The 26120-nt window shown below is 44.6% G+C and overlaps 1 protein-coding gene across 7 annotated transcripts in view; it reads left to right on the forward strand.

The window, feature by feature from the left end:
• COL14A1 (collagen type XIV alpha 1 chain) overlaps nucleotides 1-26120 on the forward strand; it is a 224599-nt gene that overhangs the window by 58785 nt on the left and 139694 nt on the right. For all 7 annotated transcript variants that reach the window (XM_043880417.1, XM_043880421.1, XM_043880423.1 and 4 more), the window contains exons 9-14: nucleotides 399-560; nucleotides 9115-9266; nucleotides 10424-10553; nucleotides 12571-12716; nucleotides 16847-16976; nucleotides 21474-21613. In XM_043880417.1, coding sequence (XP_043736352.1) covers nucleotides 399-560; nucleotides 9115-9266; nucleotides 10424-10553; nucleotides 12571-12716; nucleotides 16847-16976; nucleotides 21474-21613 — 860 coding nt within the window. The remainder of the gene's footprint in view (nucleotides 1-398; nucleotides 561-9114; nucleotides 9267-10423; nucleotides 10554-12570; nucleotides 12717-16846; nucleotides 16977-21473; nucleotides 21614-26120) is intronic.

Consider the following 26120-nt stretch of genomic DNA (forward strand, 5'->3'; position numbering starts at 1 on the left):
CCCAGGGGAAGCCCGTGTACCGCTCGGGCCTGGGCTCCGCTCTCCCCCCAGGGGAAGCCCGTGTACCGCTCGGGCCTGGGCTCCTCTCTCCCCAGCCAGAGACAGCCCGCCCGCAGCAACGGAGGCCCAACACAGCCAAAAGTAACTAAGTAAGTAAAGCGGTGTGTCCATGTCCAAAAAATGAAAAAAAAAAAAAAAGATTTAATCATTTTAAAATGATTTTGAAAGGGACTTTTAAGAAACAATCTGCCAGGAGACGTCCCTCTTGCGAGAAAAGGCGCTTTGGTTGGGTGGGGACTGGGGGGTCGCAGCGCAGAGTACCGATCACTAGGAGGATCCTGGCCGCGCCTCCCGTGGGTCTTGGCCGTCACGACCCTCCCTGTTGTCCCCAACGGCAGGGGTGAAAAACGCGGATGAGAAGGAGCTGCAGGAGATCGCCTCCGAGCCGGACAGCACGCACGTGTACAACGTGGCCGAGTTTGACCTGATGCACACGGTTGTGGAGAGCCTCACGAGGACCGTGTGCTCCAGGGTGGAGGAGCAGGACCGCGAGATCAAGGGTAGGTGAGCCTCTGCCCCCGGGGCGGCCCTCCTGGCGGTCAACGGCCTGTCCCTTCTTCACGCTGACTTTCCGAGCAGCGCTGTGTGCTTCCACGCTCGGGACCATCAGAGTAGACAAGGGGATTTACGGGGGTGGGGTACTTTAAATCCCTGGATAGTTGTTCCCGCGCTGCTGCATGTTCAGTTCAGTCGCTCAGTCGTGTCTGACTCTGCAACCCCATGGACTGCAGCACGCCAGGCCTCCCTGTCCATCACCAACTCCCGGAGTTTACCCAAACCCATGTCCATCAGGTCGGTGATGCCATCCAACCACCTCATCCTTCGTCATCCCCTTCTCCTCCTGCCCTCAATCTTTCCCAGCTTCAGGGTCTTTTCCGCTAAGTCAGCTCTTCGCATAAGGTGGCCAAAGCATTGAAGTTTCAGCTTCAGCATCAGTCCTTCCAATGAACACCCAGGACTGATCTCCTTTAGGATGGACTGGTTGGATCTCCTTGCAGTCCAAGAGCCTATCAAGAGTCTTCTCCAACACCACAGTTCAAAAGCATCAGTTCTTCAGCACTCAGCTTTCTTTATAGTCCAACTCTTACATCCATACATGACCACTGGAAAAACCAGAGCTTTGACTAGATGGACCTTTGTTGGCAAAGTAATGTCTCTGCTTTTCAATATGCTGTCTAGGTTGGTCATAACTTTCCTTCCAAGGAGTAAGTATCTTTTAATTTCATGGCTGCAATCACCATCTGCAGTGATTTTGGAGCCCAGAAAAATAAAGTCAGCCACTGTTTCCACTGTTTCCCCATCTATCTGCTATGAAGTGATGGGACCGGATGCCATGATCTTAGTTTTCTGAATGTTGAGCTTTAAGCCAACTTTTTCACTCTCCTTTTTCACTTTCATCAAGAGGCTCTTTAGTTCTTCACTTTCTGCCATAAGGGTGGTGTCATCTGCATATCTGAGGTTATTGATATTTCTCCTGGCATGACCATCATGTTTCGTTGTTTTTAATTAAATGTTGGAGTTTGACATAATTGAACATCCACATGAAGTTGTAGGGACTTCCCTGGTGGCTCAGATGGTAAAGCGTCTGCCTGCAATGCAGAAGACCCGGGTTTGATCCCTGGGTCAGGAATATCCCCTGAAGAAGGAAATGGCAACCCACTCCAGTACTCTTACCTGAAAAATTCCATGGTAGCCTGGTAGGCTACAGTCCATGGTGTTGCAGAGAGTCGGACATGACTGAGCAACTTCACTTTCTTTCTTTCTTTCCATGAAGTTGTAAGAAATAATGTAGACAGAGATTGTGACATCTTACTGTTTCTCTCAATGGTGACACATTACAAAGCCGCAGTTTGATGTCACAGGCAGGAAATTCACATTGGTCGAGTCAAGACCCAGAATGTTCCTGCCGCAGTGTCACTTTTATTGTCCTCCTCCAGCTATATTCCCTCCCTGCCCCAACCTCTTCCTAACCTCTGGCCAGCACGAATCTGTTCTCCATCTCTATATGCTTGTCATTTTGGAAATGTTCAGTAAATGGAATTACGTAGTATGTAAACTTTGGGAACTGGTGTTTTTCACTCAGGGGATTTCCTGGAGGCTCATCCAGGCTGTGGCAGTGTCGGGAGCTCTTGTTTTTATTGCTGCATCACGTTTCATGTTACGGATGTACCGCAGTTTGCTCAACCATTCACACAGTGAAAGACATCTGAGTTCATTCCATTTTTGGCTGTTACCAAAAAAAAAAAAAAAAAAAAAGCTGCTATGAACATTCATGTGTAGGTTCTTGTATGAACATAAGTTTTCATTTTTCTGGGATGAGGCCCAGGAGTGCAACTGCTTCATCACATTACATGTTTAGTGTAGCTTAGCCTAAGAGACTGCCAGACTGTCCTCACTGAGGCTGTAGTGCTCGGCATTCCCACGAGCACCGCCTAAGCGGTCCGGTCTCTATGCCTGTCACTAACGTCTGCTGCTACTGTTTTTTATTTTGGCCACTCTGATAGGTGTGGAGTGCAACCTCTTTGTGGTTTTAACATTCATTTTCCTGATGGCTAATGAAGTTGAACATCTTTCCCATGCTTTTTTCCCCTATTTTTTAAGATTCAAATATTTTAAAAATTTCTGTAGCACTTTGTGTTGGTTTCTGCCATACAGCAGCGCAAGTCAGCCACGACTGTGCTCACGTCTCCGCCCTGACCTCCGGCCTCCCCGCCCTCCAGGTCGTCACAGGGCCCAGATGGGGCTCCTGATGCAGCAGCTCCTCCCCTGCCCCTGTCTCCCCCCAGGTGTGTGCTGGGGCTCACCGTCAGCAGCTCCTCACCTGCCCTGTCTCCCCGGGGGTGCTTGGGCCACTACTCTCTCCAGCGGTCCCACCCTCTCCCTTGCCCACTGTGTCCACAAGTCCGTTCTCTACGTCTGTGTCTCCATGTCTTCCCTGCAAACAGGTTCATCAGTATTTTTCTGCATTCTGTATGCATGTGTTAACGCATATTTCACATGCTGTTTTGCCTCTGTATATCCTGCAATGTCTGGTCATATCTTTTGCCCACTTTCTAATTGGACTCACTTTTGGGGTGTGTTTTTTTGTGCTAGTTTTTAACTTTGGAGATTTGAGAATTCTTTATATTCTAGATAATAATCTGTTGTTAGAGATGTGTAGATATGTGGTTTGTTAGTAATAAGTGTGTTAGACACTCGGTCGTGTCCAACTCTTTGCGATCCCATGGCCTGTAGCCCACCAGGCTCCCTGTCCCTGGGATTCTCCAGGCAAGAATACTGGAGGGGGCAGCCATTCCCTTCTCCAGGGGATGTTCCTGACTCATGGATCAAACCCAGGTCTCCTGCCTAGCAGGCAGATTCTTTACTGTCTGACCCACCAGGGAAGGTGATAGTCCATTCTAAGGTGGTTTGTTAATACTTTCTGCCATTTTGTAGCTTGCCTTTTTTATCTTTTTAACAAGGTCATTTGCAGAACAAAAGTTTTTAATTTTGATGAGGTTCAGTTTATCAATTATTCATTTTAGGATTAGTGCTTTTGGTGTCAAGCCTAAGAACTCTTTCAGTTCAGTTCAGTTCAGTCTCTCAGTCGTGTCTGACTCTTTGTGACCCCATGAATCACAACATGCCAGGCCTCCCTGTCCATCACAAACTCCCGGAGTTTACTCAAACTCATGTCCATCGAGTCAGTGATGCCATCCAGCCATCTCATCCTCTGTTGTCCCCTTCTCCTCCTGCCCCCAATCCCTCCCAGCATCAGTATCTTTTCCAATGAGTCAGCTCTTCGCATGAGGTGGCCAAAGTATTGGAGTTGCAGCTTCAGCATCAGTCCTTCCAATGAACATCCAGGACTGATCTCCTTTAGGATGGACTGGTTAATCTCCTTGCAGTCCAAGAGCCTATCAAGAGTCTTCTCCAACACCACAGTTCAAAAGCATCAATTCTTCAGCACTCAGCTTTCTTTATAGTCCAACTCTTATATCCATACATGACCACTGGAAAAACCATAGCCTTGACCAGATGGACCTTTGTTGGCAAAGTAATGTCTCTGCTTTTTAATATGCTGTCTAGGTTGTTCATAACTTTCCTTCCAAGGAGTGTCTTTTAATTTCATGGCTGCAATCACCATCTACAGTGATTTTGGAGCCCAAAAAAATAAAGTCTGACACTGTTTCCACTGTTTCCCCATTTATTTCCCATGAAGTGATGGGACCAGATGCCATGATCTTAGTTTTCTGAATGTTGAGCTTTAAGCCAACTTTTTCACTCTCCTCTTTCACTTTCATCAAAGGCTTTTTAGTTCCTCTTCACTTTCTGCCATAAGGGTGGTGTCATCTGCATATCTGAGGTTATTGATATTTCTCCCGGCAATCTGGTTTCCAGCTTGTGCTTCTTCCAGCCCAGTGTTTCTCGTGATGTACTCTGCATATAAGTTAAACAAGCAGGGTGACAATATACAGCCTTGACATACTCCTTTTCCTATTTGGAACCAGTGTGTTCTTCCATGTCCACTTCTAACTGTTGCTTCTTGACCTGCATACAGGTTTCTCAAGAGGCAGGTCAGGTGGTCTGGTATTCCCATCTCTTTCAGAACTTTCCACAGTTTATTGTGATCCACATAGTTAAAGGCTTCGGCATAGTCAATAAAGCAGAAATAGATGTTTTTCTGCAACTCTCTTGCTTTTTCGATGATCCAGCGGATGTTGGCAATTTGATCTCTGTTCCTCTGCCTTTTCTAAAACCAGCTTGAAAATCTGGGAGTTCATGCTTCACGTATTGCTGAAGCCTGGCTTGGAGAATTTTGAGCATTACTTGGCTAGTGTGTGAGATGAGTGCAATTGTGCGGTAGTTTGAGCATTCTTTGGGATTCCCTTTCTTTGGGCAATGAAAACTGACCTTTTCCAGTCCTGTGGCCACTGCTGAGTTTTCCAAATTTGCTGGCATATTGAGTGCAGCATCTTCACAGCATCATCTTTCAGGATTTGAAATAACTCAACTGGAATTCCATCATCTCCACTAGCTTTGTTTTGTAGTGATGCTTTCAAAGGCCCACTTAACTTCACACTCCAGGATGTCTGGCTCCAGGTGAGTGATCACACCATCATTATTATCTGGGTCGTGAAGATCTTTTTTGTACAGTTCTTCTGTGTATTCTTGCCACCTCTTCTTAATATCTTCTGCTTCTGTTAGGTCCATACCATTTCTGTCCTTTATCGAACCCATCTTTGCATGGAATGTTCCCTTGGTATCTCTAATTTTCTTGAAGAGATCTCTAGTCTTTCCCATTCTGTTGTTTTCCTCTATTTCTTTGCATTGATCGCTAAGGAAGGCTTTCTTATCTCTCCTGGCTATTCTTTCCTTTTCTCCTTTGCTTATCACTTCTCTTCGTTTCACAGCTATGTGTAAGGCCTCCTCAGACAGCCATTTTGCTTTTTTGCATTTCTTTTCCATGGGGTTGGTCTTGATCCCTGTCTCCTGTAATATGTCACAAACTCTTTACCTGACTTTAAATCCCAAAGAGTTTCCTTTTTTTATTTTTTCAGAAAGTTTTATATTTGACATTTAAAGTTAATTCTTTGTAAAGGATTTGAAGTTTAGTTTAAGGTTCTAGCACTTCTTGCTAAGAAGGCTGCGTTTCTGCCGTTGAATTACACTGTGGCTTTGTCAGGCAGAAGTCTGGCAGATTTGTGTGTGTTTAAGTCTGGGTTCTTTATGGTTTCATTTATTTATGTGTCTAACCCTGTTCCAGTACCAGGCAGTCATGATTCACTGTAGCTATATAATAAGTCTTGAGATTGAATAGACTGAGTTCTCTCATTTGATTATCCTGTTACAAAATTGTTTTTGCTATTACGCTTCCTTATATTACATATAAATATTAAAGTAATACTTATATAATATACTATATATAATTCTGTAATAATCTAATACAAATATTAGAATCATTTTTGTTCTACAAGATATCTTGTTGGGACTTTGATGGAAATTGCATTGAATCAATTCTCAATTATCAAATACCAACTTGGGAAGAAGTGACATCTTTAATCTGTTGATTCTTTTAGTCCACAAACATGTCAAATCTTCCACTTGTTTAGATATCCTTTGAGTTCCATCAGCATTTTGCAGTTTTCAGGATATAAGTTCTATACAGATTCTGTTCTGCTCACTTTTAGTATTTAATTTTATTTTGAGAAATTTTAGTTGTATTTTTAATTTTGGTGTTGTTCACATTTTTATTGCTAGTGTGTGCTTTTGTATGCTCGTATCTGATGACCTTGTTAGGTCTTTTCTGGCACCAGCCTGGAGGGGAAGGGGGGGTGCCTGGATGTTAGCGTGCGGGGTTGAAGGTCCGGCTCTTCTCGTGGTCTCCGTGGATAGCACACGCGGGGTGAGGTGGACGGTTTGTCACCATCTGTAAAGGACAGTTGTCTCCTCCCTCCTTGATCTTCCCCCATCACCCGGCTGTGTGATGGGATCAGAGTAAACGCGGGCCCCTGTACAGTCAGGAAGGGTGGGGTCTTGGCTCCCACTTGACCTGGGTTGGCACTGGTGCGATGGGACCACAGTGATTTTTTTCCTATGCTGTTTTTCTAGACTAGAGCCGTTGTTGCCTAAAAGCTTTTGTCTTGGCGGGCTGCTCCTTTCCTGGTCCTTTGCCTACAGAGAGCAGGCTGCGTTGGATTGTTTTTGTCTGTATTTGTTTGTGTTTCTAGGTGGCTGGATTCCTTAGGCCTGTGTTTGAGATACATGAGGTGAAAGGAGCCTCGGGAAACTCACCCCTGTACCGTTCTGTGGGTCCCACGGTCCCCTGCCCATCTGCCATTTACTTCTCAGGAACTTAGGCTTGGCTTAGAGTTTCCAGAAACGTGAGCTGCACGTAGCGGGGACTGTAGGAAGGAGCTGTGTGCTCTGTCTTCTGGGAGCTCGGCCATCACAGGTTTTGACCCCTGTTCCCTGTGATATCCTTGGGCTGCAGGTTGCGTCTGACTCCCAGGGGTGCAGTCTGAGCAGGGGACACCCAGGCCCTTCTCTGAGAGCCAGGCTTCTGCCTGTGCCATGTCCGGGGCGGGGACGACTCAGTCGGGCTGCACGTCTGTCCCTCTTTCATCGTCCCTCTACCCTGGACCGGGACTCTTCAGACTCAGCTGAGCAGCCAAGTAGTGGCTTCCTGGACAGATTTCTCTGAGCCACTTAATGACACCATTTTTTTCATTGCTGTTTAGTCACTCAGTCGTGTCCAACTCTTTTGCGACCCCATGAACTGTAGCCCACCAGGCTCCTCTGTCCATGGGGTTCCCCAGGCAAGAGTATTGGAGTGAGTTGCTATTTCCTTCTCCAGCGGATCTTCCTGACCCAGGGATTGAACCTGCATCTCCTCCATTGGCAGAAGGGTTCTTTACCACTGAGTAACCAAGGAAGCATGAGACTATTTTAGAGCCCCCATTTTCCCACAAAAAACTACATGTGGTTGCTTGTAAGGCATGCTTAATAAAGTACTCAATCGTACTTATTGTTCAATAACTATGTTTTTCCCCATTATTATGACTACTAAAGTCCCTTTAAATAAGTGCCCCTAGCAAATAAGAAATCCTAAATTTCAAGGACTTTGAACTTTACAGGTCCCAAATCTTTTTCAGACCCACTGTTATAACGTGTGTATAACACACAAAGTGCTTACGTAATGTTGAGCTCATGGTGGGCATTCAGTGTATGTTAGCTGCTTTTTTTTTTCTCTTCTTTTTACTTTTAAATGTTGGCCATTTGTTGAGTTGAAGTCTCCAGTAGAGAGAATATATCCTCTACTGCTCAAAAACACAACCTCTTGTGTCAAGAAGCTTACATATAAATCTCAGCTCTGATACTTAACAATTGTGAGACTTGGGCAAGTTATGTAACATCATTCTGACTTGGTTTTCTCACCTGAAAAATGGGAACAATAATAGCATATACTGAGAACTAAATGAGGGAATACTTCTGAAGGTATCAGAAGCGTATCTTTAGGTACACACAAACTCGATGTTGGGGTTTTTTTGTTGTTTTTGTTTTTTTTTGCTATTCTACAGCAGTGTCTTTAAGAAAGTTCCTTAGAGTCAAGGACTATGTCTTGTTGAAGTCAGTATCGTTAGAGCCTAGCGTAGTGGTTGATCCCTAATAGGCGCCTAAATGTTTCAGTGAAGAGGCGTAGTCCAGGCACACCTGTTTTATTGTGCCTCTCCTTGTTGCACTTTGCAGGTATGTATTAAAAAACACATTCAAAAAATTTCAAAAAATTGAAAGTTTGTGGCAACCTTCTGTGGAGCAAGTCTGTTGGTACCTATTTCCCAAAAGCATTATTTTTAAATTCAGTTTTGTGTATTGTTTTTTAGACATAACGCTAGCTTCCCAGGTGGCGCTAGTGGTAAAGAACCAACCTGCCAGTGCAGGACAGGTAAGAGTCGCAGGTTCAGTCCCTGGGTTGAGAAGATACCCTGGAGGAGGGCATGGCAACCACGCTGGTATTCTTACCTGGATAATCCCGTGGACAGAGGAACCTGATGGGCTACGGTTCATCAGGTTGCAAAGAGTTGGACCAGACTGAAGCGACTCTGCGTGCACGCATATGAAGGGTAAACCTAGCGTTTTTATGTATTGGGACATAAAAAAACTGTGTGACTTGCTTTCTTGAAGTGGCCTGGAACTGAACCCACAGTACCTCTGAGGTATGCCTGTAGTGAATTAAAGCCTGAAGCCTAAAGTGAAGTTGCTCAGTTGTGTCCAAGTCTTTGCGACCCTATGGACTATAGCCTGCCAGGCTCTGCCGCCCATGGGATTTCTCAGGTGAAAATATTGGAGTGGGTTGCCGTTTCCTTCTCCAGGGGATCTTCCTGACCCAGGGATCGAGCCCGGGTCTACCGCATTGCAGGCAGACTCTTTACCAGCTGAGCCACCAGTACTGAATTAATTTACTAGAGATGAAAATCTTGGAAGCAGCATAATCATTTCTGACTAGTGGCATTTCCTTGGTTCATAAAATTTAACTTTGGGAAAAACGTTCATTTTCTGTGTTTTTTGATTTAGCCTCAGCCCTTGCCACCATTGGGCCACCTACAGAACTGATGACTTCTGAAGTCACTGCCAGGAGCTTTATGGTTAACTGGACTCACGCCCCCGGAAAAGTGGAAAAATACAGAGTCGTGTATTACCCTACCAGGGGCGGAAAACCAGAGGAGGTAATAAGGAGACGGCGTTTTCAAACCACTTATTCTCCAGCTCTCAGGTTTTGTGCAGTAGTGAAGATAAGACAGAAATGGATGTATGAGGAGATTGTTCTGTCACAAGCATTTACAGTTGTCGGACTGAATACATTTCCATGTGTCCAGGTTGTTCTTCTGTCTCGAGCTTATGGTATTTACGTCTTCTCTTATTTCCATCAAAGAACCTGCAGAACTGGTCATGAATCCATTTCTAACACAACTTACACTGACTTAATTTTTTATTTTATTTTTTTGTAATTTAAGAAATGAATGAGTTCTAAGGCTAAGGGAATCAGTCGTTAATTATCTGGCTAGAGCCCCCTTTGCTATTGATGTTTTCTTTCTACTTTGGGAGTGGTTTGAACTTTCTGCCTTAAGGAAGTCTATGTGTTCCACATAATGTGGTCATGTCGTCCTTCAAGGTTTCGATTTCCTGGATGTTTGTGGAGATCAGTGCAAATGAGAAGGCATCATGAAGCATCTGTGACGGATCCTTCTCATGAGTTGGCCATCACAGTAGAGAACTTCTATTGCCAGATGACTGAATGGTTCCCATTTCCTAATCTGTGATACAGAAATTCACAGGAAATATGATAAGATGTGATGAAATCTCCCTCTTTTTTTTGACGTTCTAACCTTTTGTTGTTCTAACCTCTGACTGGCCTCAGAGTGTTTCAGTTTTCTTCTGCATTATGGCAGGATTTATGTATTAGATTCTAGAGATTGTATCATCCAGACTAAAAAAAAAAAAAAAAAAAACCCAAATCACAGTGCTTCCAATAACTCTGTCTTTTTCATGACTAACAAACCTTTTAAATGCTGCCTAAGACTCCATGGAAAAATACCACGTGTCGACCGTTACTAGGTGGATGTGATTAGCATAGCGATTAGCTTAGGAATGACACGGTTTCATTATGTGTGACCTAGTAAGGGACTCTCGGACATACTCCATGGGAGGTGGGTCCCATCATGTGAGAATTCAGGGAGAAGTGACTGCCACGGTGGAGAAGGAGGTGGTGCAGATAAGAACACGTTTAATGACAAGTTCTTGCTGGAGGTATTTTTGGTTTTTGACTTTCAGTTTGCATGTGAGAAATTCCAGTTTCTCATTCCTTGAACTGTGCTTTAAACAGGTGGTGGTGGACGGACGCGTATCTTCCACGGTGCTAAGAAACCTGATGTCTCTAACTGAATACCAGATAGCAGTCTTTGCAATATATGCTCACACAGCTAGCGAAGGCCTGCGGGGAACCGAAACCACACGTGCGTATTGAATTCTGTACCCTGTTCTGATTCTGCAGAGCGTTGTTCAGGCGGCCTGCCTGTGCTTACAGAGTACTGGGCCATGCTGTGTTCGCAGGTGCCATACGTCGGGAGGGATATTATAAAACTCGGGTATGTTTAGGAGAGAGAAACCTTAGTGATGAAGAGTGCAGAATGCATTTACTCATGTAATGAACAAATATTTAGTGAATGCCTATTATAAACTAAGCACTGGGCTTGAGTTTATCACAAGTAGAGAAGAAGCTCTAGCTCTCCTGCTCAGTAGAAGACTGGGGAAATATGTTACATATGTTTTCATTAGGAATATCACTGTAATTAAAATTTATGAATACTAGTCAGTCATTCCTTGCCTGGGAAAGACCATGCTCACACATACACACATGCACACACATTCAGAGAATCCTGGGGAAAGCTTATCTTAAGAAACTTGATCACACACTCATTTAGTTATTTCAGACATTAATTGAATTCCGAGTACATGCCAGTCAGTATGCAGAATTGGTCTGTCTCTGATAGAACATAGCAATGTAAACAACTCCCATAACAAGGTACCAGGCATTGTGACAGCCACATTCCACGTCCAACACATTATTGGATTTATTCCTGAAAACAGTAAGACAAGTGTTAACAGTCCTGCTTTTTTTAACTTTTTATTTTATATTGGAGTGTAGCCAATTAACGATGTTGTGATAGATTCAGGTGGACAGTAAAGGGACTCGGCCACACATATACATGTATCCTGGTTGGTGGTGGGTTGAGTCGCTAAGTCATGCCCAACTCTTTGCAACCCCATGAACTGTAGCCCGCCAGGCTCCTCTCTCCTTGGGATTTCCCAGGCAAGAATCCTGGAGTGGGTTGTCATTTCCTTCTCCAGGGGATCTTCTCAGCCCACACATATATCCATCACGCCCTCAAACTTCCCTGCCGTCCAGGCTGCCACATAGCATTGTAATAGTCTTCCTTTGCAGAAATGTTTTTGCAGCAATTTCTGCCCTTGAGGAAGTTCTAGTGTAGCCAGGGAGAGAATGCAGACCAAGAACTTGCAAACCAGCTTGTGCCATGGAGTGCTACAGGCACGTCAGGGGCACCTGTGGGCAGAGTCCGGATCTGACAGTGTGCGGGGGGGATCTAGCAGGACCTGCAGTTGATTTTGAAAACAATGTTTCAAAGTTTTTGCTGTCTTCTTTTAAGCTGGGCACTTGCAGTTTATCCTTAATCCCTTTCTCCCTACTTATCCAGTATGGCCTGTCTTATTTCTTGATTATTCTATTTGTCTCAAACCCTGTTGTTACCGACAGTCACTCTCCTCACTCTCTCTGATTGTGTTGATGGGTGTTTGTCCACTCATGTATCTGTTCAGCCAGCCGCCTATTCTGTCACTTAGGAGGTGACCCAGCAGCTAGTTTTAGTGGCTGCCGTGGGTCAGACGCCGTGCTTGGTAAGGGGCGTAGAACGGTGGTCAGAAGAGTCTCCCTGCTCTTGACTGGCCCCAGAGGAATGTGACCATTGCTATAATAAGACATAAGAAACTAAAAAATGTCACTTCTGCTTTTAAACATTCGTTGCATTTACCTTTCCCCAAAGGGCTTATGTGGCTGTGTGAACAGACTCAAGGATAGTGTTGTAATAGTTTCAGGAGGACAGCAGAGGGACTTGGCCATGCATGCACCCCCTCCATTCTGGCTTCGATTCCCCCCAGTCCAGGCTCCTGTAAGCTGAGCAGCCTTCCCTGTGCTGCCAGGAGGTCGGCACTGGTCACCCATTTTAAACACAGCTGAGTGTGCATGTGGGCCCCACACTCCCCGACTGCCCTTCCCCGGCCTGCCCCACCGGCAGCCAGCAGTTTGTCCTCCAGCTCGGCGAACCGCAGAGCCTGTATGTAAGGGATATCATGTGATTGAAGACGACGTTCACTTGTAGAGCCTGAGCTGTAGACGGCCTGAGGTGAGAAAGCACGTTGATAAATGGCTGACCATTAACACGTCTCCCCTTGCAGTTTCTTTACCTGTAGCTTCCGACCTTGAACTGTACGACGTGACTGAGGACAGTATGAGGGTGCGATGGAACCCCGTGCCCGGAGCGTCCGGGTACCTGATCCTCTACGCTCCCCTCACGGAGGGCCTGGCCGGGGATGAAAAAGAGGTAACTGCCTGCTGCCTGCTAGAATCCTAGAATCTTTGGCTTCCTTAGCATTGGGATTTTTTTGCTTTGGTTTTTTTTTTATATAAAAATGTAATGTATAAAATTTAGAAAAGTCACATTAGCCAAAGAAAATAATCACTTGTAAGCCCACCACCTAGAGGTAACCATTGTTAATATTTAGTTAACAGTCTTTTTCAACGCATTTTTAACACAACCAATGGGAATGGTTTTGTAGTTTTCCTTATAATTTTTCTTTTGCTTGTTGTGAATATCTTTGATACCATTAAATCATATTTTACAAAGTAATTTAAACAACTTTATACTATCCCATTGTTGGTTTGTACCAGTACATGTTTAATTAATCTCATGTTAATTAGGGCATTTGGATAATTTGCTATATAAAAGAATTCCTTGGAGGTCCAGTGGTTAAGACTTGTGCTTTTACTTCCAGGGTCCAGGTTCAAACTCTGGTTGGGAGGTCCCACATCCAGGCCAAAAGGAAAAAAAAAAAAATTTGCTATATAAATATACTTTTGGGACTACTTTTAGCATATAAATTTGTATGGTTATCTGATTATTCCCTTAGGATAAATTCCTAAAAGTGAAGTTTCTTTTTGCAAAGATTATGCAAATTATTAAGGCTTATACTAGGTATTACCACATTAGTCTAAAGAAATTTTATATATAATTTGTATTGCTCTATGCAGTTCACAAATGATTGTGATAGCCTTATGTACACTGACTTTAAAAAATTTGTTTTACTAATTTGAGAGATATAGAGAAATATGGGTTTCTCAGGTGACTCAGTGATAAAGAATCCGCCTGCCAGTGCAGGAGATGAGTGTTTGATCCCTGGGTCAGGACGATCCCTTAGAGAAGGACATGGCAACCCCCTCCAGTGTTCTTGCCTGGAGAATCCCGTGGACGGAGGAGCCTGGTGGGCTACAGTCCACGGGGGCTATGACAGAGTCGGACACGACTTAGCAACTAAACAGCAGAGAAGTGTATCTGATGGATGTAGATTTTTTTGCATTTCTCCCATTTTTAATGCTGACTCTTTGAATCATAGCTTTTAGTCCTCATTTTTAACTTACAGGGAACAACCACTGCAGTGTAGCTATGCACGGAAGAGAGAGGAGACGGCCGTGACTGCTCGGGTGTTGACTAGGCAGGTGGAGCGTATATGAGACGGGGTGCAGAACTCGGCACTTTAATGTTCTCTAAAACCTGCCTCTGGTAACAGAATTCTTTAGGGCCAGGAATATGGTGATTCTAGCGTCAAGAATAGAATCTGGGTGACGTGTATTCTTTCATTTCCGAGGCTTAGACAGGTTTTGGCCACTTGGATTTAGTGTTGATCTGAATTTTCTGGTGGAAGGGAAACTTAAAAATCGTGCTAAAATGACAGTCCACTTTACCAGGAAAGAAGAAAATAAGAGGACTACCAGGTCACATTCAGTACGTTGTTGTTGTTATGTGCTGTACTTGGTCGCTCAGTCGTGTCTGACTCTGCGACCCGTGGACTGGAGCCTGCCAGGCTCCTCTGTCCATGGGCTTCTCCAGGCAGGAATACTGGAGTGGGCAGCCTTTCCCTTCTCCAGGGGCTCTTCCTGACCCAGGAGTCGAACCCAGGTCTCCCGCCCTGCAGGCGAATTCTTTACCGTCTGAGCCACAGGGAAGCCTGTGCTGTGCTAGGTCGTGTCCGACTTTGCGACCCGATGGCTAGCCCGCCAGGCTTCTCTGTCCGTGCGGATTTAGCCCAGCCTTTTCTTTGCGGTTGTGGTGGATCTTCACGGCTGCGGGGGCCGCTCTCCAGTGGCGCTGCGCGCTCCTCTTGTGGAGGTTCCTGTCGTGGAGCAGGGCTCTCGGCGTTCAGCCTGCGGCCGTTTGCGGTGTGCGCGCTCCCGAGCACAGTTCAGTCGTGGCGCGCGGGCCCCGGAGCACAGTTCAGTCGTTTGCGGTGTGCGGGCTCCCGAGCACAGTTCAGTCGTGGCGCGCGGGCCCCGGAGCACAGGTTCAGTCGTTTAGGTGTGCGGGCTCTCCAGCACAGGTTCAGTCGTTTGCGGCGCGCGGGCTCTCCAGGACAGGTTCAGTCGTTTGCGGCGCGCGGGCTCCGGAGCACAGTTCAGTCGTTTGCGGCGCGCGGGCTCTCCAGCACAGGTTCAGTCGTTTGCGGCACGTGGGCCCCGGAGCACAGGTTCAGTCGTGGCGCGCGGGCTCTCCAGCACAGGTTCAGTCGTGGCGCGCGGGTTCTCCAGCACAGGTTCAGCCGTTTGCGGCGCGCGGGCTCCGGAGCACAGGTTCAGTCGTGGCGCGCGGGCTCCGGAGCACAGGTTCAGTCGTTTGCGGCGCGCGGGCTCTCCAGCACAGGTTCAGTTGTGGCACGCGGGCTCCGGAGCACAGGTTCAGTCGTTTGCGGCGCGCGGGCTCCGGAGCACAGGTTCAGTCGTTTGCGGCGCGCGGGCTCTCCAGCACAGGTTCAGTCGTGGCACGCGGGCTCCGGAGCACAGGTTCAGTCGTTTGCGGCCTGCGGGCTCCGGAGCACAGGTTCAGTCGTTGCGGTGCGCGGGCTTAGTCGCTCTGCGGCACGTGGGGTCCTCCTGGATCAGGGCTCGAACCCGTGTCTCCTGTGTTGGCAGGGGGACGCTTCACCTCTGAAGCACCAGAGAGGCCCTCACCAGGTTTAATTTAAAGTCTGATAATGCTACCTGTCCATGAGCGTGTGGGGACCCAGAATCACTCGCATACACTGGTGTGTCAACTGGTACAGCTGCCTTGGAGAGTAATCTTAAATATTTCATCAAGCTAAAGATATACACACTTTTTAAGGTATATACTGTAAAGAAACGTTCTTCAAGGACTTCTCAATGCAGGCACTTGGTCAGAACAGAATATTGCAAGCAACTGCCATGTTCATTGACAGAAGGGAAAATAACTGCATATTTTTATAAAAGAATCTCATAAGGGAATCAAATAATGTCAACTCTGTCCCTGTGTTTCAACATGGATAAATCTTGAAACCTAATATTGCCAGAGAAAAAAATTCCAAAAATGTTGTGCTGAATGGTCCATTTATGCACATCATTAAACATGTACAACCATCTGTTTTTTTTTTTTTTTTTTATGTTACACACCTATGTAGAAGTAAAGAAAAACATATCAGTGAGATGCACTTCAACATTAGGGCAGAGTGGTGAACAGAAAGAATGAGAAAGTTGTTTTATGTGACTATCTAGTTCTTATAGAGTATAAATAAGATCTGAAGTCAATATGACAAAATGTTGATATCTATTAAATTTGAGTGATGGATGCATCAGGGTTGATTATGTTATTTTCTCTACCTTTATATTGTATACACTGAGATATTTTTAAATTAAAGTTTTTAATTTGACCATACCACTGGCAATTGTGTGAGAGGGGACAGTCAGTCTATGGAATTATTTTTCTTCTTTCCAAAGCGGAAATAAAACCATCCCTGTTACACAGTTGTCACACAACTGAGAATGTCGGCTTATTTGACTGACCCCCAGGGTTAGAAATATCCCCGAAATCAAAAAGCGAATTGCCGATTTGGGGATCCAGTGGGTTGATCTCTTTGGAATCCTGGGAGGGGCTTGCAGTCCAGATAGACAGGCCCCTCTGTTGAATGGGACCTCAGTACTGGTCCAGTTTAATAGGACTTGAAGCAAAAATTGGGCCTCCAGTCAGAGGACTGGCGAGAATTAGGGCAGCGGTGAAGGATGCCCACGGGGCGTCCAGCTCCCAGCAGAGCGGCCTGGACCTTACCGTCTTCCTAGAGGACGTTTCTGATTCATCTCCACCCACGCTCGTCTGGGGACCAAATATTTGACACTGTTATTCTGGCTGCAGCTGCCACTTGTCCAGATGTAAAGAGTTATCCTAAAAGAGCACGCACAGTACATTCAGTTTTATTTGGCTTCACAGCATCTGTTTCTAATACAAAATAACACGAGACAATGAAAAAAAAGGATGACTTGAAACCTGTTTGATGAAGGGGTTGTGAGGAGATGAAGTCTTAGTCCATAAAGTCTCACCTGTATTCAGTTGTACTCTGATCAGTGTGAAAAATGCATGTTGGCAAGCGACCTGATAATGTGTGTTCTTTACAGATGAAGATTGGAGAGACCCACACGGACATTGAGCTGGGCGGGTTGTTGCCCAACACGGAATACACAGTCACAGTGTATGCTATGTTCGGAGAGGAAGCCAGTGACCCTGTTACAGGACAAGAAACAACATGTGAGCGGCTCCGCCACCCGGACGAAAGGCTGTAGTGAAAGCCCAGATAAGCATGGGGTTCTGAGTTAGAGACACTGGTCTGGGCTGAAGCCTCTTAAGAGCTAATTGTCATGTGAGACAGTGTATAGTTTATTTAGGGGAAGGAAGGGGCATTTCTTCCCGTTTTGCCATTATTAAGAGTCACACGGATTCTGGAATTAAACTTTAGCCTCCTCCAGATTAGTGGTCCCCAACTTTTTGGCACCAGGGATCAGTTTCATGGAAGACAGTTTTTCCGTGGGTCAGGGAAAGGGGATGGTTTCAGGACGGCTGAAGTGTATTTCACTTACTCTGTGCTTTATTTCCGTTATTACTACACTGTGATGGCAGTGGGATAGTTGCACAGCTTCCCGTCACTCACGGGCAGGATTCTGAGCGTCCGAGCCCGCAGGCCCTTGACCGATGAGGTCTCCGTGCGGCCGCCCCGCCGGGCTCACCTGTCCTTGCAGCTGCTCCCCGGGGCTGGATGCCGCCCCAGCTCTGCGTCAGGCCAGCAGGCATTGGGTTCTGGAGTCTTTGCGTGCACGGTCCCCAGGAGGGTCTGAGCTCCTCTGAGAGTCGACTGGGCTCCTGGCCTGGCGGAGGCGGGCTGCAGGCGGCTGCAGAGATGGGGGCGGGGTGGGGTGGGCTCTCAGTGACGCCGCGGCTCCCTGTCAGAGCCCAGAGCTGGAGCAGAGTGTGGGGGGACATGTGGGCTTTGGGATCAGAGCCTTCAACATGCGAATCCCAGCCAAAGTCACATTGTGGGTGGGTGACAGCGGGCAAGTGATGGAGCGTTTCTGAACCTGTAAGAGGAGGAACAGTAATCTTATGGCATGTGGTTGACAGAAGATTAAACACAATAATACAGATGAAAGTAATTAGCACATAGTTACTCAATAGTTCTTTCCCCCATATTAAAATTAATACTTGTTTCTAAAAATGTTTGATGTCTGTCATATCTCAGACCATTATCATTATAATTAGCTTTTTTAACTGAGTAAAAATTGGATATGAACGTATGAAAGTATTAGTCGCTCAGTCGTGTCTGACTCTTTGTGACCCCGTGGACTGTAGCCCGCCAGGCTCCTCTGTCCATGGGATTCTCCAGGCAACAATACTGGAATGGGTTGCCATTCCCTTCTCCAGGGGATCTTCCCAGCCCAGGGATCAAACCTGGGTCTCTGCATTATATATGGATTCTTTACCATCTGAGCCAGGGAAGCCCAAAAAATTGTATTGGCAAGCCTAATTTGGGTAATGTAATAATAATGTTTTTTAGGAATTGTAAATATTTATCTATTTGAAAATATGATAGAGAAAATGCTGCCCTGAGAAGCTCACAATGCTTTGTCACCTACTGTTAAAAATAGGGGTCTCTTTGTGGTGTTTTGAAGAAGACAGTGCAGGGAGATGGGGTGTCTCACATCACTCTGAACCTGGGAGGAAGCGAATAGCATGGCGTGTACAAGTGCTTCGGTCTTGAAGATTCTACTTGAGAAGCATGCAAAGACATGTAGTGATAAGGGAGTTTTCTCCTCCATCCAGTTTTTATTAGCCAAGGCTGTGTTGTCTTGCTCTTCAGAGAAAGACCAATGTAATTAAAACAACAAATAACAAAACTGGGCAAGCACAAGACAGAAAGAGGAAAATTAAGTCAAGGCAGAAAGCATCTAATGTATCACTTGTGAAAATCACTCAGTTGTGTCCGACTCTTTGCGACCCCATGGACTATACGGTCCACGGAATTCTCCAGGCCAGAATACTGGAGTGGGCAGCCTTTCCCTTCTCCAGGGGATCTTCCCAACCCAGGGATCGTACCCAGGTCTCCTGCATTGCGGGCGGTTTTTTACTAGCTGAGCCACAAGGGATGCCCAAGAATGCAGGAGTGGAAAGCCTATCCCTTCTCTAGCGGATCTTCCCAACCCAGGAATCAAACCGGGATCTCTTGCACTGCAGGCGGATTCTTTATCAGCTGAGCTATCAGGGATGCTCTAATATATCACTTGACTTAAGTCAGTTTGAGAACTCTGTTGATTTGGAAGGTAAACTTTTCCCAACCACCCATCTCTCTTTTTCACTCAGAATACCTATTTCTTTCTACAGTTTTCCCTCACTATGTAAAAGTAGAGTGCTCCTATGAAACCTTTTGTAAGCTGGAATAACAGAAAGCAAAGAAACAGTTAGTTTTAGGATACATCTTGCTAATGGATGCACAGAGCAAATCAAGATAAAGCACAAGTGCTCAGAGACACAGTTCAAAGCTCCGGTGGCCCGATGCTGAGATGCTGAGCGTAGTCCCTGGAAGGAGCTTTGGGGGGCCGCTCCTGCTACCTGGGTCCTGGGGTGCACACTGGCCCCATAATGACTTGCTACAAAGCAAAGACTGAATGCTGTTTCTGCCTTTTGCGTTTTTTTTTTTTTTTTTGTAAAAGCAAAATTCCTCCTTAGGTTTCTTTTAGTTAATGAAGCTTTCATTTAAGTACTAATGTGGGTCTTTGGTAAGACAAGGGCCCCCAACACCCAGGCCATACAGCAGGAGGCGAGTGGTAGGTGAGTGCGTGAACCTCATCTGTATTTTCAGCCACTGCCCATCACTTGCATTCCCACCTGAGCTCCGCCTCCTAGCAGATCAGCAAGGGCGTTAGTCTTGTAGGAGCGCAAACCCCACTGACTGCAGGTGCAGGATCTCGGTTCTCGCTGACGAGGGTCACCCTGAACAGCCGCTTCTGGCCCGCCGTGCGCGGGAAGACTGCCGTGGACCCGTCCCTGCGAAGGGCGGGGGCTGCTACTGAAAGGGCGAAGTGCCTGAAGCAGATTTTCAAGACGCAGATGCCTTGTGCTCTTAAAAAGTGTCTATGACTCTTTCCCATTAGTAGTTGATTAAAAAAAAAAAAGGCCTAAAAAAATACTGTCCGGGCTACCTGAGACTGGCCTGTTTGTGCACTGAGGAAGCTAGGCCTTGTTCCACTGTACTGCTGAGTTTAACTGAACCTGGAAAAATTTAGAGCTAAGTGTGCACAGCACATTGCTTTCATCTCTCCTACACTCCTTTCTGGCTGCTTAAGTAGTGAGAGTCACTAGGCCTCTAGGCTCTTTATTACCGTATAATCAGTCTGCCTTGAATTAATGACAGAGCTGGCCTTTAGAGTGAGGAAGCATTGTGCTTTTCGGGACAGCTGACTATTGTCACACTTTCTTGCCTAGGTTAGGCTCTCAAATCTATTGATCGATTGCCTGTGTTATAGATTCCAACTGCTCTCCTGCTTCAACTAACTGTGACCTTGGCCAAGTAACCTCAGATTCATGATCCATGTAATGGGGCTAATTATAACGGTATCCTTGCTGTCTAATGTTAGGATTTAATGTGATGATGTGTTACATCTCACACGCTTAGAAAGCAAGCAGTGAATCTCAACAACTGTGCTTATTGTAAACCTGTAAAAGCTCACAAAACTCTCAAAGATTATTGACAAATTTTAACCTGTTAATTCAGAGAGGGGTCCTCGAAGAAGTACAGAAAGCCATGGAATTGGTAATGAGGATGTGCAGAAATAGCAACACCTCTTTATACTGTTAAAGCCACAGGAGTCTTTACTTTTATCTAGGCTCACAAAGCTAGTGGGTTTTATCCAGGGCAAGATTCCTACTCCTTGATTCAAGAGATACTTACTGAAAACTTACTCTATTGGAGATAAAAATGGGAACAGAGTTAAATCCAATTCTGTAATCCTTTGAGATGACAGTATATTGGAAGAGAGAGATAAATGTGCAGTAAAGAATGAATCAGGGGAGAGAGGTAGGGAGAATTGAGGTGGAAGGATTATTTTGTGTAAGGTGATCATGGAAGACTTCACTGCGAAGGGGAGATACATTTAGAAACCTGAATCTCGGGTGACTCCAGGGTTTTTGACCTGAGCAATGGGAAAAATAGAGTTTTCGTTTCCTCAGAGGGACAGGTTGAGAGAGAAGATTGGGAGAGGTGACAGGAATCAGTGATTCAGATTTGGACATGCTGAGTTGGAAATGCTTAATGGACACCCAAGTGGAGAGGACAGATAAGAAACCCTTGCCACATGGAAAATTGTGGATCAGAGGAACAGAGTGACTTCGCCAGGACCAGATGGTTGTTGAGTACAATAGCTAAAATTTAATTTCAGATTTCCTGGTTTTTGATTCATTGGGTTGTTCATTTATGTCAGCAGGAAATAATAGCTTTGACTGGAGAAGAAAAGGCACAGAAAAGTCACCTACTCTTCATTTGTTTCTAAGCATGTGTAATCTGTGGCTACTCTTCATTCTTCATGAGGAAAACTTTTTCTTTGTTAATTTGTTGGTGTTCTCGGTTATAAGTTATTATCTGAGTGAAAATTTTCATAGGTCAGTAGTTTAGGAGTCAAAGATGCTGTGTTTTGGGGGTCCTTTTTACGTATTTGTTATTTAAAATTTCACTTCTTTTTTATTTCATTTACTGCGAAGTACCCTTAAGCCCCCCCAGAAACCTGAGAATCTCCAACGTGGGCTCCAACAGTGCTCGATTAGCCTGGGATGCAACATCAAGAAGGATCAATGGTTATCGAATTGTGTATAACAACGCTGATGGGACTGAAATCAATGAGGTAAGCTGTGGAACATGACACAGTGTGTATTTCTGGTGGTTGGGTCTTAGTTTCTTAGAGCTATGTAACTGATCATCCCCAAACACAGTGGCTTGAAACAATTGCTCATTATTCATTTTCTCTCACCGTTTTGGTGGGTCAGGAAGTGGATTTGACTTGAGATTGTAGCCAAACAGTGGCTGGAACTGGTGACGTCAGAGCAGCTTCCATATTTCTGTCTGTGCCGGTCTGGGGAGACTGGACCATCTGGGAGCTGGAACAGCTCTACATTTCCAAGCTGATTGTTTACATGATCCTTTCAGCAAGGCAGCTTTAGGGGAGCCGGACTTTTTAAATGCTGGCTCAGGAGTCCCCAGACATGTATCCAGAGACACAGAGAGAGTGCTGGTTGCACGCTGTGCCACCTTTGTGAGTTAGCAACGGAAGTCATAGAAATATCACCTCACCTCCACTAGAAGGAGAATCCACGTCCCTGCATGGTTCAAGGTGGGCCGGAGCACAGAGCCCACCTGTGGCAAGTGGACGGGGAGGCAGATGTTGATACAGCCATTTGTAGGAAGTACAGTCTGCTCCAGGAAGTGTGGATGAGGAAGTGTGTATCTTCACAGAAATAGTAAACTAGAAATGCAGTATTTGAAAGACCCTAGTTCAATGAGCTTACATTGAAAACTGAGTCATTCAAGTTTTGTGTAGGAAGAAACTTTCAAGTAATAGAATTTATTGAAACCCATGAAGATACAGTATTTTGCACTCAGTGACTAATACTCTTGAGAAATTCTTTCCTTGGAAATATATTTTAGCAGGCTAGATAGCAGTTATTTTTATGTTTTTCCCTTATCTTGGTCCAAGAAGCTAAGAAAACAAGGGAAATATGTTGGATTACATCATTTCTATTTCTTGACCAAGTAAAGCCTGTATTTTCATATACAGAGACAAGCTTTTTCCTACAATGAAATCTAAGCAGTATTTTGCTGAATGTGCCCTCCTACAGCATATGGGGTAATGAATGGACAAAAACTGCTCATTTGCTAACAGTACAGAAATACTGTTCAATATCTTTTATTAAATCTTCATAAATCCTGAGGGCAAATAATTCTGATGAAGCTAGTCATCTAGACCATGTGCTTTGCTTTTGAAGATGAGAACCTGAAGTAGTAAAAAGAAAGAAATGAAAAGCAGTGAGCTATCAATGTCTTTGTTATCAGTCATAAGTAAACTGCTTTCCCAAGGGTTGCAAATTCAGCTGCATAGAAAGCTTACGTGGATAATGTACATGAGTGCAGAAATTGCTGCATCTGCAAAGAAATAGTCTCCCCTGTTTTTCCTGAAACACGAGGCTCCCTTAGGTCATGTTTCATGTTCCTGTTTGGGGGCCACACACATGGCAGGAAATTCTCTACTGAAAGACTGATGACCAGTGCTGGCAGACCGTGGGTGACGATGACGGGGTGCTGGGCCCGGTGGGCACAGCATTGCTGGGGAGTTTGTGCGTGTTCATCAGGAGGCAGCCAGTGTTAGCTCCTGGAGGTTGTTGCCGCACAGAAATCTGCAGGGGCTGCCAGATCTTGTTCCCCTTGGCTATGTGACCAGGGATTTCTTTTTATGTGAAATTTTAAAATGGTGACTCATTGAACAACCAAAATAACATAACCATATTCATTAATATTTGTTCACTGCAAAGCATTCTTATTTGGAAATAATTTTTCATGAACCAGAAATGAACTGTCATACGTATGCATATATGAATTATATAAATATAACTATATATTTTTGTTGAGTGTAATTGACATGTAACATTATATTAGTCACAGGTGTATGACATGATGACTCAATACTTGTTTACATTGTGAAATGGCCATGAAAGGTCTAGTCAGCGTACATTTTTCCATTGAAAAATTGCAGTTGTGTTCATTGAGAAATACATGTGCTTTTTTTGCAGTGTTTTTCAACCTTGGGGATTGCCTCTGGTACTTGCTATTTCTAATTTGTATTGTGCTGTGAAATTAGAAAACTATGTTTGATAAAACTGAATTTAAAATACGAGTAGCTAGACCATGCATGAAAATCTGAGAACATCTTTTCTGAGTGAAGTGAATAAATAATGTGTGGCTTTTGTAACATTTCCATTTTGACTGATAGGTTTTTTTTTTTTTTTGGTGTATGTGTTCTTAATTCTTAGTTTTTATTTATGCAACTGAGACTAAAGGTTGCTGGACAACTGTCTTATATGAGTCAAATACTACTTTACCTAGTTTTGGAATGTATGATTTTAAGGGTGAATATCCCTACCATATTTTGCTTTACTTCTATTCATTTAAACTTTTATTTAAAGATAATGCTGCAATTGGATTGTTAGGAAATTCCCAAAATATTTTGGAATGAGCTTTAAAATGTTCCAACTAAAATCTGCTTACTACGTAATGTATAATTGATTGTAAAAGCTTTGTTTTCAACTCAGTCCATATTTTTCTGCTTCGCTTCCTCTTCCATCTTCCCTCCTTCACTTACTTTTCCTTCTGTCTTTTCTGCATTACCTCTCTCCCTAACTTTTTGGAGACCAAAGAAGAAAAATAGAACAGAGCATTCATTTACACAAGTGTTGACGACGATGGTGATGATAATGGTGGCGATGGTGATGGTGATGTTGGTGGTGATGGCAGCTAACATACGTTGAGTGCTTGCCCTGAGTCAGGCTCTGAGATTTTTACAGAGAACACTTTGTACAACTTTTATAGAAAAAGTGTTGCCAAAGCCTGACCTGTCAAACTGAAGAAGAAGCCGTCTTAGATAGCATGCCCTGCGCACAGATTTGGGGAAGAGTGCAAGCGTGATGGTGCCGTCTCGGCTTTGTAAATGAGCGGCCGCAGGCCCGGGGCTCTCAGAGACGGGCCCAGGTTCCGGCAGCAGTGACCCAACATCAGAGTCCACAGCAGAGCCCGGTCCCTCGTCCTCGTCAAGGACTCTCCTCATCCCTCCTGGGAGAGGCCGACGTTCTTAGCTAGGCTGTTTGAAAAATTGTTCTCAGAAATAGTTGTGTAACAATGAGATCATAGTTATTTGTTGCTATTTTCCCAAATTCTTCTCCTACATCTTAAAAGTGCTCCAGATAAAAGCAGTTCCAGAACTTAGTCTGAAGCATATTATGATAACAAAAATAAGTGACACCTAAAAGTTTTCACTCGTTGAAATAAAATGATCAATAATTAATGCATGAAACATAGTCTGTTCAGCATCAAATAAAAAGCTTTTAATAAATAAAACTAGATCTTTTTAATAGATATATCTGTTGAAAAAATATATAAATGTGTATATATAGTCAATATATAATGCTGAAATGCATATACTTTTACATATGTATGTATTTATATAGAAGCATATCGAGACCTAAGTGTCTGCTCCAGTTAATAGTACTATGACTCCAGGAAGGCTAGTTAAGGTCTCTGGGTCTCAGGTTCCTTGTTTGTAAAACAGTTGTTAAACACCTAGTGAGAGGGAAGCGGCGGCAAAATGAAGCAATGAATGTTAGGTCCCTGACACAGTGTAAGTGCCCAGTGCATCTTAGCCAGCATGGTTCAGAACAGCAGGAAGCAATAGGTAAGTACAGTTTAGAAGAACAACTTGAATTCATATTTTAAATATGGATTTGTCTTTTCTGTGAGTTTAAATAATGGAGCCCTGCTGTAACTAGTATTTACAACCAGAGAATTTGGAGTGTGAAACACTTAACATTTTAAGTTTTGGGAACTGGCTGACTTTCCCTTGGGCAAGTTCCTTAACTTTTTGGAGTCTCATTTTCCCCATCTTCCAATTAGGAGTAATAATTAGTTACCTTATAAGGCTGTGGTAAGGAGTAAGTACAACTGATGCATGTAAAGCATGCAGATAATACCCAGACCAGAGTAAACATTAAATGCTAAGAATTACCCATAACATTATCAGGCTTAGAGTCAGAAGAAGATAATACATGTTTTCAGTTGACTCTGGCTCTGTAGCCAGTGCCCTGGCTTAAAACAACAGCGCACGCTTGTGTGACTTGGGCAGGCCCAGCAGGTCCGCAGGTCTCTGCTCCACGCGGTGTCAGCTAAGGTGACTTCTGCATTCATCTGGGAGCCCGGCTGGGCTGGGACTTCTAAGATGACTTCACTCCCATGTCTGGGGTGGCTGAGAAGCTTGGGCTTGGCTGTTCCTCCTTAGCAGCCTGGCTCAGAGTCCCAAAATCATGAAGAGGGAAGCTCCTTTCCCAGGGCTGGCGATCTTTCTTAATGGCCTGCAGTCAGTTCCTTTGAGATGCCTACAGTTTCTCTGTTGACCGTTTGTTCAGATGAGCACTTCGTGTAATCTCTTATAAAATGGATTTTTGGTGCCTCCATCTCAATTTCCATTTACTTATTCTATTCACTCAATATATTTATATATAATTATATATATATGTATATAAAATTCAATATACAGTAGTAAAAAAGCTAAACAAGGTCCTGCCCTCAACAGGCTTACACTCTATGCAGGA

This window comes from Cervus elaphus, chromosome 21 (genome assembly GCF_910594005.1).
Source record: "Cervus elaphus chromosome 21, mCerEla1.1, whole genome shotgun sequence".
NCBI classification, from domain to species: Eukaryota; Metazoa; Chordata; class Mammalia; order Artiodactyla; family Cervidae; genus Cervus; species Cervus elaphus.